Here is a 14,636-nt window from a genome sequence, read left to right as displayed (position 1 = left end):
AAAGTCTCATATGGGAAAAATGGAATTGTTTCTAGATATCAGGTGGCCAAAGATAGTTGTGACTCTAGGTTTTCAGTCTAGTGAGGGTTACTTGGTCTTCAGGAAAGGCTTTGCCTTGTACACAGGAAGCTTGTGCCTAGCAGAGCTTGGATTAACCAGGAAGAGCACACCTCCTAACTGGAGCACTCCATGCTAACTGGGGTCAGCATCTCATATGGGAACCTCCACAGTAGGGATGATCTTATTAGTGCACAAGTCCCAGCCAGAAATACCCTCCTACCTGAGCATCCCTTTGTATCCTCATTAGTGGGGAGAGGGAGGAGGGGCTTGCCAGCTGGGAAGTTCTTCCCTGTAGAAATAGCCCCCTCTTGTGGGCACACACAACCTATTTAAGAGATTACTTTCCTCCCAATTGTGTACCCTCTCAAACTTGTAGACATCTTTCCTTTATTCCCCACAAAGCTGGGACATGTCCCAACTAGGATCTCTCCTCTCAGCTGTGACATTCCTCTTTATTGGGGATGCTTCCCTTCCAGGACCATTCTCAAGTTAGAGCACCATCCTTTACCAGGTGTACCTCATGAAGCACAGCAGTCCAATCCTTAAGCCCCTCTTTGAGGCATATCCCCCCCCCCCCCAGGCTACAATTCAGGGTATCTGCTTTGTGGGAAAACCAAGGAAGTACAAATGTGTCTATGGTTGCAGGCTAAGACTCAAAGCCTTAGCAGGGTCATGGTGACACACACCTTTAATCCCAGCATTCAGAAGGCAGAAAGAAGCAGGCAGATCTCTGTGAGTTTGAAGCCAGGCTGGTTGACAGATGGATTTTCAGGACAGCCGAGACTATATGGAGAAACCTGTTGTAAGAAGTTATTAATATTTACTATTGGTTTATCTTCTGGTAATGCTGCTTTAATCCTCAGCAGCTGTATAACCAAATCACCACACAGAGCCTGGGTTTTAGTTAACCTAGAACACAATGCTGGGCAATATTTACTCCCTCCTAAACGTCCAAGCCCTCAGTTTCCTAACATTTAGATTTCCCACATTATACTTGCTTTTTGTGAAATCTTAGGTCTGGTTCATGCTCCACATCCTCCAAGATCTCTCCTCCAGCTCTGCTCTCCTAGCTCTCCTCTCTCTCCTTCTCCTCCCACTCATCTCCTGCCTTCTGGCTCCTCCCCTCTTTCCTGTCCTCTGGCTCCTCCCTGCTCAACATTGTGTCTAGTTGTTTTATTTTGTCCTGTTTACACAAGAGTTGAAACAGGATGCTTAGAATGAGTATCACAATGCAATATCCAGATTGAAACCAGAGAGTTGGGGGTGGGGGTGGGGAGAAATCAGTATTTATTTAAATGAACAAGGGTAAGGTGTATACATTAAAAAAAAAAAAACAACAAAAAACCAATACCAACAGAAACCCTATCTCAAAAACAAAATACTAAAAACCTTGTATTCTTCACACAAGGCAGGCTCCTCTGATCACCCTACTAGAAACCAATTTAGAACAACAGGATACAGTAGTGTCTCTGTATTTGCACAGAATATGTTTTAAGACCTGTGGATGCTCAAAATTGTACATAGCATAGAATTCTGCATATATTTTTTATTTATATGTATGATGAAAGTTTGTAAATTCAGCACAAGAAGAGATTAGTCCCACTAATAACTTATATTTCAGTTATGAGACTAATTGTAACAAAATTACATGAATGTGTTCTCATTTTCGAATGATCTCTTTTGTTCTCACCCCTTTCTATGGTGACTTGAGATGATACAATGACTATGTGAAGAGATGAAGTAAGAGGAATGGTATAGGCATTGTAACACAGGTGACTATTGGTTAGCAATATATCTGTAGAATCAGTTCTTGAGTTATGACTCAATGTTGGTAGCAGATGATACAAATGGCTAAGGATCCTCAATAGTAGACTTACACCCCCCCCCCCCAACAAGGGGGGAAATAATGTAATTGGAAGTCCTTTGTCTTTACTTTTCATCAAAGTGTTGTAGCATAAAATAGTTTTTTTTTAAAGATCTATTTATTTATTTATTATGTATACAATGTGTGTTTGCATATACACCTGCATGCCAGAAGAGGGCACCAGATTTCATTTCAGATGGTTGTGAGGAATTGAATTCAGGACCTCTAGAAGAGCAGCCAGTGCTCTTAACCTCTGAGCCATCTCTCTAGCCCATAAAATAGTTTTTTAGTGAATGTACAAGTGAAAACTTTGATTTTATATAAAAAAAAATAATGTAGCCATGCTGGGTGTGGTGGGGGGCATACCTGTAATCTTCCCTTTCAGGAAGTAGAGTCAGGAGGAACACTAAAAATCTGAGGCCACCCACACTATGTAGTGAGATCTGGATTCAAGAAGTGCTTGCCAATAGGATTTGCTGAAGGAGGCAGAGGCAGGAGGATCACAAGTTTGAGGACAGCCTGGGCTACACACCAGGGGCTGGAAAGATGGCTCACTGGTTACGAGTACTGGCTGCTCTTCCAGAAAACCCAGGTTCAAGTCCCACCACTCACATGGCAGCTCACAACTGTCTGTGACTCCAGTTGGGGGGCAGAACTTGGCACCCTTGCACAAACATAAATGCACGCAAAACACCAATATACATAAAAATAAATCTTAAAAAAGAATAAAACAAAAAAAAACCCTGAAAAATACAAAATTTAAATCAGCCTCTAATGGCTCACTAGCCTGTGGCTTGCCACCTCTCTTGTACCTGGGATTACAGCTACAAGAGAGGTTGAAATAAAAGAATGGTTGGTTTAAAGACTGATTAGACTCAAGGCCAGCCTGGGCAACTCATTGAGGTCCTGTCTTGCAGAAAGAAAGAAAAAGAGAGAGAGAGGAGAGAGAGAGAAAGAAAGAGAGGATGAAAGGAGAGAGAGAAAGAAAAGAAAGGAAGGAGGAAGGAAGAAAGAAAGAAAAAGAAAGATGCTAGGCTAGTAGGTGCAGTTTTGGGCTTATCCCCTTGTATCATATTTTTGTTTGTTTTTGTAAACAGAGCCTTTCTATGTAAATCAGGGCTGTAGTGCTGGAATTGTTTGTGCTGGTGCCTTTACTACTGTGTTTCATCTTAGGAACACATCCCATAATTTGTCCCTTAATGTATTTGAAATCTGAAACATTTCGGCAACTTCTACTCATGAATACATTTCTGCCTCTGCTTCTTCATCCTCTTCATATGACTTAAGTTCTTTAAGCACTTTCACTTTGATCCTTTTTTTTCAAGTCTGCTTGAGATGTGGCAGCAGCTTCAATTGTAGAAGTAACCTCTCCACTGTACACATATCTTTTTGTCTCTCTCATTCAAGCTCCCCCCCCTTCAGACCCATCTCTGAATCTGTATAGCCATCTCTCACTTGCAATAAAATGGCTTGGTTCCTCCCCCTTTTTTAGATACTCCCTTTCCACCATTTCAGAAGTCTTCATACAGCCTCAGCGCTTCTGGCACAATGTGTGCCGAACACATTTTTCATACCCATACAAATCTAACTCCTTTTCCATCTTAGCACTTGTGCCCTGTGGCTGCAACTTTTGCACTGTTAAGTTCGACAGCAGAAGTTGTGTAGATTTCTTTCACAATTTCATTTAAAGTGAGTTCGTAGCCTTGTTCTTGGCTACCTCATTATGACTATTCTACATTGAAATCTGCCTTTTCGCTTAAAAAAAGCACTCTATGGTTCTCTAGCATTTTGGAAAAAAACACATCACCATCCTTGCAATTTGGGGCCACTATTAAATAGAATAAGGGTTGTCAGGACACAAGTTAAAAGTCAGTGTGGAACCATAGCGGGCTAGTGACAATCAACAAGCCAGTATCGTGCAGTGTAGATAAGCAGTACAAAAAGGTGATCAGCAGCCCAGCAGAACCAAGCAGAACCACGGATTTCCTCGGCTAATCCAGAACGGCGCCTAATTTGAGACCTAGGACTTGATTGTTTACGGAACTTTCTAAGTAATATTCTTGGGCTGCAGGTAAAGGAAAAGGAGCGAAACGAAGGAAACAGGAAGCGGAGCAAGGCCTTTCGACATGAAGTCCCTGTGACAGGAACCCAAGTTGAATTTCAGCGCGCAGGCGCTACCTGGTGTCGTCTCCTGACGCAGGCGCTGCGGGGCTGGGGACTGGTGCGCAGCCGCGGGGACTCACGCAGGCGCAGGAGTGGAGGGCCAGCCCCGCCCCGGCCCTAGGCCGCGAGGCGCGGGCGGGGCGATGGCGCGCGGGAGGGGCGGGGCCACGCTGCGGGCCCGGGCCATGGCCGCCGCTGATGCTGAGGTGAGGTGCGGGGCCGGCGTTCGGCGCCGGGGCGCGGGCCGCGGTCTTGATGGCAACAGCTGCGGCGAGGGAACAGGGACCCAAGAGTGCTGCGAGCTGGGTGGGGCCGCGCGCCCCCGCCGTCTTGGGCTCGGCTGCGCCGAGGCCCCAGCGTCCGGCCCGCGCTCTGCCGGCGCGCTTTGTGCACGGCGGGCCGGAGCAGCGGTGGCGGCGGCAGCAGCGCGGCGGGCGGCAGGAGGCCGCGGCTCCGCATCCCGCAGCCGCGAGCTTGTTTGGGGGCCGGTTGGAGCAGGGGTGGCGGAGACAAAAGGCAAAGTGGAGCGGGCCAAGTTGTGCGCGGCGGAGGTGAGGCTGGCCTGCGCCTGCTGCCCCGCGCCGTGACCTTTCACTTGCCGTGAGAGCGTGGCACCATCTTAAGGAAAAGTTGGCCGGTCCCGCGCGTCTCCCGCGCACAAAGCCGCTGCAGCAGGGTGACCACAGGCAGCACGGTCGACAGAGGAATGTCTGCAGACGCAAGTTTATTTCTTCACCGATGGCATTAAAGCGGCGGGGGACAGCGAATTAGGGTTCTTTTGTTCGCGTGGTGGCCTTCCCTCTGCTCTTCCTGCGGGATAGTTTGCCTCCTGGGTTTTGCGGCGTAAACGTTATGCCCAGGCGAGAGGGACCGCTGTCGTCCCTCAGCTGGGAAAGGCCGACAGGAGTCGGGGGTTGGCAGAATGCACTAGTGTTGTGTTGGTAGGGCCGAAGTACGGTTTGGAAGAAAGTATAACCTAACAGTTTTCTTCCGAAATTAGCCGCGGGTATAAGCTTTTGGGACTTCCAGACCCAGAAAGTGAAGGTGTAGTGGTGGCACATGTGGTGCATAGGCTCAGTGGTACGTTTTACCTCAGATAATGTATGGTCGTTTGATTTCTTTTATTTATTTTTCTTCTCCAGCCTTTTTGAGGAGCATTCATATAAGTTAACGGGTAGTTTTCAGATCTAATGCAGGGATTTGTTGAGTACTTACAACGTTCACGAACTGATTCTGGCATCAGGAACACAAGTGTATATGAAACAATTATAAGTCATTTCCAGGCTTGTAAGGAAGGAAGATATATAGTGATTCTCATCATTTATCGAGCACTTGATGTATTCCACGCGTTGTTTAAGCCCTTCAAGAAGTTACCTCATTCCGTTTTTTAATGACCTGGGCAGCAGGTACTGTGCTTTCCTGTTTAACAGATGAAGAAAATAACACTTGGCAGGGGTTAAATAACTTTGCCTGGTCAGTTGTAAGCCTGGCCATTTTTTTTTTTTGTTGTTGTTGTTTTTTGGTTTTTTTGAAGATGTAATTATATCTATGAGTACTCTATTTGCATGTATGCCTTCATGACAGAAGAGGGCAGCCAACCCCATTGTAGATGGTTGTGAACCAATATGTGGTTGCTAGGAATTGAACTCAGGACCTCTGGAAGAGCAGCCAGTGCTCTTAACTGCTGAGCCATCTCTCCAGCCCCGAGCCTGGCCATTTTTCAATGTTAGACACATAATTGGTGTTAACAATTGATGGAGGAAGCTGAGTGTCGTAGTCCACTTGGGGGGCTGAGGCAGGAGGATTGCATGTTCAAAGATAGCTTGGTCTACATAGTAAGACCCCCTCTCTCTCTCTTTTTGTTTTGTTTTGTTTGTGGGACAGAGTTTCTGTGTGTAGCCTTGAACTCACTCTGTAGACCAGCTGTCCTTGGAACTCAGATCTGTCTGCCTCTGCCTCCCTAGTGCTGGGATTAAAGTTGTGTGCCACTGCTGCCCTGCTTAGTAAGACCCTATTTCTAACCTGCTCCCCTCACTGTCAAAAAAAAAAGTGGTGTTAGTGGCTTCCTAATCTTGTATTCCATAGGCAGTTTTACATAGAGGGTGTGTGTGTTGAGCCCATGTCTGGTTCCAGCCCACTGTAGGGTGTTTGTCCATAATGTAGCATATGAACATGACAGTAGTCTTCCAAAGTAGGTTCTTTGGATTCCCTTTTGCAGGTGAGGCAACAGGCACATGGCCCCCCAGGATTACAGAGGGCTTGATGCAATAGAATGTGTTTGTGTGTGTGCGTGCGCATGTGCATGCCAGAGAGAGAGAGAGAGAGAGAGAGAGAGAGAGAGAGAGAGGTGTGTGACTACAGAGCCCACGCTTTCTAAACATTTAACACCTGTCTGGATTTGCACTTTTAAGTGATTTTGTCATGGAAGTACATGACAGGGCGAGTGGCCCTTGACTGCAGCATAGTACTGTTGGTGCTGTAGAATTGCATCGGTATGGCACATCCTCACTTAATCTGGAAATATTTATAAGTTGGGGTTCACAAATTGTGGAATGATTAACTCATCAGCTGACACTTGAAACTTACCTAAGTGTGTATTTGTTTGCGTGTGTATGTGTGATGATTGTATCTTCATCTTCACCTCTACCCCAGCTCCCAATAATTTTTCACACTGAGAACTACTGAGGTAGTGAAGAGGTTTATTAATATGTGCTCTGTTCTCTATTTCGTAGATTGGTGTGGGCTCCTCTACTTCTTGGGTGTCTGATACATAGGGCTTTTGTCTCAGCAAAAATGTTATCTTGCAGTAGGAGGGCCTTCCAAAACAAATTTTATACTTAAGTGGGTGGCTAATATGTATCTTTTTATTAAGATTAAAAATTAATTTTTTTTGCATATGGATGTTTTGCCTTTTTATAATTTTATGTGTATGAATATTTTGCTTTCATTCTATGTATGTTTGGTGGCAGTGGAGGCAGTGGAGCCCCTGGAACTGGAGTTTAGGGTGGTTTTGAGCCTTTCAAGTATGTGCTGGGAGTTGATTGAACCCTGGTCCTCTGAAACAGCAACAAGTGCTCTAACTTCCAGAGTTATCTCTCCTAGTCTCAATGCTTGCTTTTTGGTATGCCCCTAATTCTGGCCTTGAACTCCTGATCCTCCACGGGTCACAGGTATGTAAGTATTACCATGGCTGGCTTCTCTTCCTTTAAGCTTACCTTTTTTATTGAGTTTGGAGGTGCATAGTTATGATTTTAGCACAGGAAGCTGAAGCAGGAAGATCATATATTGAGTTATCCTGGGGTGCAGTGTTAGAGTTTGTCTCAAAAAAATAAAAACAGTCAGGTATGGTGGGGTACTCCTTTAGTTTGGCACTCTGGAGGCAGAGGCAGGCAGATTTCTAAGTTCAAGGCCAGTCTGGATTTGTAGAGGGAGTTCCAGGACAGCCAAGACAAATAAACCCTGTCTTGAAAAACAAAACAACTCTCCCACCAAAAAACAACGCCCCCCAAAACAAAAATCTTTTTGATTTTTAGAATAATATATGTACACATAATTTAAAAAGTCAGGGCTAAGAGACATTTTTGGAAGTTCTTTAGTCTTCTACAAAGGCAGCAACAACTTTTAATTCTTTAGTGTTTACTTCTTATTTCTGTAATTTATTTATTTTTAAAGATTTATTTTTTATTAAACAGCATTCTGCCTGCATGTACACCTGCAAATCAGAAGAGGGCACCAGATCACATTTTAGATGGTTGTGAGCTACCATGTGGTTGCTGGGAATTGAACTCAGCACCTTCGGAAAAATGGCCAGTGCTCTTAAGCTCTGAGCCATCTCTCCAGACCGACTTCGTATTTCTGATTATATGTTGGTGCTGTTGTGTCTTTACTCATCAGCTGTAGGGATTGTCTCTGTGTACTTGCAATAATAAAAAATGAATTTAATTCTTTCACACTCTATGTTCACCTGCTAGTTAAAATTGACATTTTCTTGGCCTCTTGTATATCATTGTCTTTGGAATTTGGCCTGCCTTCCTTGTTCTCTCACTCTATTCCCTCAGGATGAAATGTATTTTCCAGTAGCTGTTTAAGTAAAGGACAATGGGCCAAGAATGTAGCTCAGTTTTTAGAGTCTAGGTTTAACTGGGTGGGGTGGTGTAAACCTGTAATCTTAGCACTCAGTAGTTAGAGGCAGGGAGATCAGTTTAGGTCATCTTCAGCAACATAGCAAGTTCCGGCAATTAATTGTGGGTTCCAGATTTTGTCAAAAAAAAAAAAAAAGGAAGGGCAAAGGCATAGAACCTTTGGAATATCTAACAATGTAGATGTACTTAGTTCACTGCTATTGGACTTGAAGAAAAAGTTTGGTTAAACATGGAATACCTGCTTGGAAGTCAAATTAGAATTTTTTTGTTGGCGGTGGGGAGATGGCATTGTATGGTACCAGGAGTCTACATAGGGTTGATTGTGTGTCCAGGATCCATGAGGAATTGAGACCAGTATGGTTCACAAGGCTTTTGTCTCAACAAGGTGTCATGAATACTAAGCAAGTACTCTACCACTGAGCTGCATCCTAGCCTTCTGAAAGTCATCATTCTATTGTTACTGTTGAGAAAGAAGTCCAGTTTGATCTCCCCACCTCACAATGCTCTGGAGATCAGATTTAGGGTTACAGGCTCTCCTGATGACAGGCATTTTCTTTGCCACTCAACTAAAGACCCAGACTCCATTTGATTTGTACATTGTTATTATTATTTCCCTTGAGACAGGTTTCTCTGTGTAGCCCTAGCTGTCCTGGAACTTGTTCCATAGACCAGGCTGGTCCTGAACTCAGAGATCCATGTGCCTCTGCTGGGATTAAAAGAGTGTATGTGTATGGGAGGGTATGTGCTTATGAATGCAAGTACCCACAAGAGGTCTGAGATGTCACATCCCTCTGGAGCTGGGATTACAGGCAGTTGTAAGCTGCCTCATGTGGGTACTGGGAATCTAACTCAGGTGCTTAAGAAAAGCAGCCTGTGCTCTTAGCCACTGAGCCATCTCTCCAAACCCTCCCACTTTAAAATTTTTTGATGATGATGATGATGATGATGATGATGATGATGATGATGATGATTATTGGAGACATCATAGCCCAAGCTGGCCTTGAATTTACTGTGTAGTTGAACGCAGTTTCCATGTGCTGGGATTGAAGGTATTTGTCATACATGGCTCCTAATTGTACTTACTGAAAACAATTTCTTTGCTTATTTTTGTTATTTTGAGACAGGGTCTCTCTACATAGCTCTGGTCTATGTAGACCAGGCTGTCCTTGAACTTGCAGAGGTCCACCCAGAGGCATGGACGATCATGCCTGGTTTGTTCTGTGCGTGCATGGGTACTCAGCCTGCCTCTGCGTCCTGAGTACTGGGATTAAAGGAGTTTGCTACCATCATTTGGCATAATACTTATTTTTCCTTTAACACATATATGCTTCACCTTTGTAACGCTATGTAAAAGTCTGGATGCATGAGTTTTAAACTGTTACAATTTATTATTTAATTTTTACCAATAATGCTATAATGAATGTCCTTAAAATTTTTTTGGCAGGCTGGAGAGATGGCTAGGCAGTTAAGAGCACTGAATACTCTTCAGAGTAACTGGGTTTAATTCCCAGCACCCATATAATAACTCCAAAATCTGACACCCTTACACAGACATACATGCAGGCAAAACACCAATGTACATTAAAAGAAAGAAAAAAGCTGGGTGGTAGTGGTGCAAGAGGCAAAGGCAGGTGAATCTGAGTTTGAGGCCAGCCTAGTCTACAGAATGAGTTCTGGGACAGCCAGAGCTACACAAAGAAATTTTGTCTCAAAAGAAAGAAAGAAAGAAAGAAAGAAAGAAAGAAAGAAGGAAGGAAGGAAGGAAGGAAGGAAGGAAGGAAGGAAGGAAGGAAGGAAGGAAAGAAGAGAGAAAAGAGAAAGAAGGAAAGAGAGAGAATGAAAGAGAAAAAAGAAAAAGAGAAAGAAAGAAAGAAAGAAAGAAAGAAGAAAAATTAAAAATTTTTACATTTATGTGTGTGTCCATGTGTGTTTCTGCATGTGTGTATGAGTGAGTATGTGTGGGCGCATGTGTGTGCTTGTGCCAAAGTTGGTTCTTTCCTTCTATTTTGTGGTTTTTGGAATCAAACTTGGGTCATCAGTCTTGGTGGCAAGCAGCTTTACCTGCTGAACCACCTCACTGACCCTGTAATGACCATTGTTGTCTTTTCCTTTGTGTACATTTATGTGTTTTTCAGTGTAGATAAAATTGAATGTATTTTAAATCAAGCATGGGAGCACGTGCCTGTAATTCCAGCTACTTGGAGGATGATAGTTTTTTTTTTTTCCTGTTTGGTTTTTCAAGACAGGGTTTCTCAGAGATAGATATACCTGCCTCTGCTTCCCAAGTGCTGGGATTAAAGGTGTGTACCACCCCCAACTCCACCACCTGGCTGGAGGAGTCTCAGTTCAAGGCTAGTCTGGCTTTAGAAATCAAGCCACTCATTGCTAATCAGTGAGATCCTGTCTCAAAATAAAAAGTGAAAAGAGGGGCTGGAGAGATGTCTTGGTGGTTAAGAGCACTGGCTCTTCTCCAGAGTACCTGGTTTAATTCCCAACATTTACATGGTGTCTCACAACTGTCTGGAACTCCAGTTCCAGGGGATCTGACATCATATTTTGGCCTCTATGGGCACCAGGCATATACATGGGGCACAGACATAACACGCAGGCAGAATACCAATACACATTAAAAAAAAAAGACAGGAGGCTTGGGATACAGTTCAGTGCAACCGTTTTGTTGCCTAGTCTTATTGTGGTGGCTCAGAAACATAAACAAGGGAGGAAGGATTTTGGTACGATTTTAGGTCAGATAACAACTTGCTTTAGTCAGTTCTCTGCTTCTAGCATGTGTGGTAACTAGAATTATTTTGGGTCACTTTTTTTGAAAGCAGGGTTTCAGATTTCACTGTGTTGTCCTGTCTGGCTTGGACCTCACAAAAATCTGCCTCTCCCTGCCTCCTGAGTCTTGGTGCTGGGGCTAAAGGTATGTGCCACCACATCCACTTTTGGCTTGCCAACATGGTGTTCCTGGGGAAGATACGGTGGCTGGAGGGTGTGTGAGGCACTGTTCATACCTCAGTAGGTCAGAAGATGGACAATTTTAAAGATTCTGTGTATTTCCACCCACATGGAAGAGGGTGTCTGATTTTCTGGAGTCGGAATTACAGATGATTGTGAGTTATGAAAGTGCCATTTGGACGTTGGGAACTAAACTCTGGTGTTCTTCAGGAACAGCTGATGTGGGTTTAGAGAGAGAGAGCTCAGTGCTAAAGAGCACTTATTGATCCCAGGTGCTGGGATTAAAAGTTGTGTACCACCAAGCTTCTTTTGTCCTCATTCATTCATTCATTCATTCATTCATTCATTCATTCATGTTTTTCAAGACAGGGTTTCTCTGTGTAGCCCTGACTGTCTTGGAACTTGCTCTGTAGACCAGGCTCAGACTCACAGAGGTCTGCTGCCTCTGCCTCCTGAGTGCTGGGATTAAAGGCGTGAGCCCAGTGCTAGTTAGTGTTCTTAAGTGGGTTTTTACAGTAACTCCTCTTTGAGAGTTTGATTATCACTGTCTTCTGCACTTTTCTGTATCTCTGAAGATCAGGCAGCTTGTATATTACTGGTAGCCTCTTATTTTAAGTTCCTCCTTCCTCAGTGCTTTGTAGTGAGTTAGCTTTACTTTAACTTCTATTCAAGTTTTTGCCGTGGAGTTTTTTGTTATATATTTTTTTCTTGTCCATACCTTTGGTTGATTTTTGGTAAGAGAAGGGGGAGGGTCAGAAGCATTTGCTATAACTGAATCTTTCTTTTCCTTTTTTTTTTTTTTTTTTTTTTTTTGAGACATGGTCTCCCCATGTGCACCTGGAACTTGTGTAGATCAAGTTGGCCTTTAACCCAAGTGTCCCCTCTCCCCCCACCAAGTGCTTGGATTAAAGCCACTGTGACTGGCCAGTATAACTATAAATCTGTAGTGGATTCTCTTTTGCATAGTCACTTTGGTCAGGTAGTCGGTGTGCCTGTGTGTCTGTGTGACTCTTTGTGTGGTTTGTGAAAGGAGTGCTTAGTGGCTTAACAGGCCAGCAGTGATGATGCGGCTTTAACATTGAAGGGCATCTGTGGATAGTTTATTTGTTTAAGTGGTCAAAGCCAGAGTGGAGGCTAGCACCCTGGTTTTCTGTGCTGCCTCTGTCGTATTATAACAATTTGTTTGATTTTCCTTTAAAATTATTGAGAGTGTTTGGGAAGTGATGGTGTTGAGGCAGTTTGGCTATATAGGACCAACTGGCATAGAGGTTGCTATTTAGATCAATCTACTCTTAAATTTGTAGTGCTTCTCCTGCCTCTGCCTTCTGAGTGCTGGAATTACAGGCATGCACCACTGCACCTGACTTTTTATTGTATTATGTTTTTGTGAGACAGAGTATGCTAAAATTCCTTCCCAGGAATGAAAGGGACCCTTCAGGTGTCCAGACAGGGAAGCAAACTGCAAACAAGTGAGAATGAAAACTTGGTTCAGATTGACTTATCAACATGTATCAGACTTGGGGAATCTGATGCCAGGTGGTTTATTGCCAGCATACTGAAAACACAGTACAACAATCATTCCCACTCCAGGTTTCTAGGCAACAACCAGTTCAGTTCCATGTGTACAGTAAAGCTTACTGTGTGGCTACCTAGAAACTCCTTTACAAAGTAACTATAACCACGAGGGTGGGTTCTCTCTATGGCTAAGGGGTCTAGAATCAAGTGGTCTCTGACTGAGATAGCATAGGGACATGGGACATCTTCCCTAAGGATGGGCTCTAGGGAGGGAGAGCCTGGAATTACATTCTGGGGGACTTGGGTGAGTTCTGCCTCAATAGCAAAGGATGGATGAGGTCTGTCTCCACAGACTAAAAGACACCAGGTCTTTGTCTGTGTCTATGCCTAGCCTTTGTCAGTATCTGCTTCTACTACTTGGGAAGACAGTTAATCCCTCCTTTTATGAGAGGCCCTGTGTGTTTTAACATTCCTAGTTTCCTAATGCTCTGTGAATGCAAGGACCTTTGTGCCCCCAATAAGGAGGAGACGTAAGCAACACTACCACTCCTTTTCCTAAGGTTCCAACCACAAACTGAGGCATGGCTTTGTCAGCAGTCACTTTGGGGAACCAATAAATTTTTATTGGGTTTCTTACTGAGCATAGTTGATGGGTTACTGACAATGGTGTGGTTGCTCTCTACACTAACAGGCCATAATGGGAAAGCCTTTACCCAGCAGTGATGAAGGCTTTTGCATGGCTGCTTAGATGGAGACCTTTGCATTAGTCTTTTTCCACTTGTATATACTCTGGCCCCTCCCCCATGCCACATACAATTAAAGCAGAGTTGTATTCTGATGTCTCTCTCTACCCACCTGCTCTGGGGTGTAAAGATCAGCAAACATAGTTGATCTTTTGCAAGGACGCAGCTGAGTGCCCCAAGATGGCTGTTGCTTGGCTCAGAGGGCAGTCACATAGAACACAGTGTCTCTTGTGTAATACAAGGTGGCCTAGAACTCCACATATATCTAAGGATGACTTTGAATTTCTGATCCTTTTGCCTCTGTCTTTGATCATAGATGTATTCCATCAGGACAGATTTTGTATGGTGCTGGGGTTCAAACCCCTGAGTGGTTTTTGTTTGTTTGTTTGCTTTTTTTTTTTTGAGACAGGCTTTCTCTGTGAAGCCTTGGCTCTCCTAGGCTCGATTTGTAGATCCCTCCTTTTCAAGACCAGGTTGGCCTTGAACTCAAAGAGATCCACCTGCTTCTGCCTTCCTGAGTACTGGGACTACAGGTGTGCACCACCCCATCATGTCCCATTCCATTGGCAATTCTTTTGAAGCAGTTCTCAGGCATTTTTTTTTAAATCTATGAATACTTTATTTCAGTTAATAAATGTCCTGTTACTATTCAGATTTATTATTTTGGTTCAAAAAAGAGCAGCATACCTGAGTGGTACCACATCCCTGTATTCTCAGCACTTGGGAGGCAGATGCAGGAGGACATGCACAACTTTAAGCTTAGTCCAGTCTACACAGCTATTTCCAGGTCATACAGGGATACATAGTGAGACTGTTTCCAGAAGCATTCCCATAAAAGAATATAGTTTGATTATTACTCTTGAAAGATATCTCAAATCTCTGAATATATTTAATTTCTCTTCCATGTCACTCTTTTTTTTTTTCTCTCCCTGAGCTTGTCTTTTTAGTTTTTGCTTTTTAAAGACCGTAGGTTTCTGTAGCCCCATTTGTCCTGGAACTTGCTCTGTAGGCCAGACTAGCCTTGAATTCATAGGAGGTCCTACTCTGGTTTCTGTGGTTCATTCTTGTCTGTCTGTCTGTCTTTCTTTCTTTCTTTCTTGCTTTCTCTCTCTCTCTCTTCTTTATTTCTCTCTCTCCTTCCTTCCTTCCTTCCTTCCTTCCTTCCTTCCTTCCTTCCTTCCTTCCTTCCTT

General features: G+C 43.8%; 1 protein-coding gene across 8 annotated transcripts in view; it reads left to right on the top strand.

Moving 5' to 3' along the window:
• The first annotated feature begins 4,259 nt into the window (after positions 1–4,259).
• The window catches only part of Ehmt1 (euchromatic histone lysine methyltransferase 1), a 142,354-nt gene continuing 131,977 nt past the window's right edge, over positions 4,260–14,636 (top strand). For 6 of the 8 annotated variants that reach the window (XM_055600112.1, XM_055600113.1, XM_055600107.1 and 3 more), the window contains exon 1: positions 4,260–4,293. In XM_055600112.1, the coding sequence (XP_055456087.1) occupies positions 4,273–4,293 (21 nt within the window). In that variant the 5' untranslated portion in view covers positions 4,260–4,272. Of the gene's footprint in view, positions 4,294–4,620; positions 4,639–14,636 lie in introns of those variants that run through there. The other 2 variants (XM_055600106.1, XM_055600115.1) reach the window with 2 other exon arrangements.

This window comes from Psammomys obesus, unplaced genomic scaffold, assembly GCF_907164565.1.
Source record: "Psammomys obesus unplaced genomic scaffold, mPsaObe1.curated_primary_1811, whole genome shotgun sequence".
In the NCBI taxonomy this organism is placed as follows: Eukaryota; Metazoa; Chordata; class Mammalia; order Rodentia; family Muridae; genus Psammomys; species Psammomys obesus.
The sequence above is the reverse complement of the archived record's forward strand: the minus strand, read 5'-3'. Positions and strand labels throughout refer to the sequence as shown.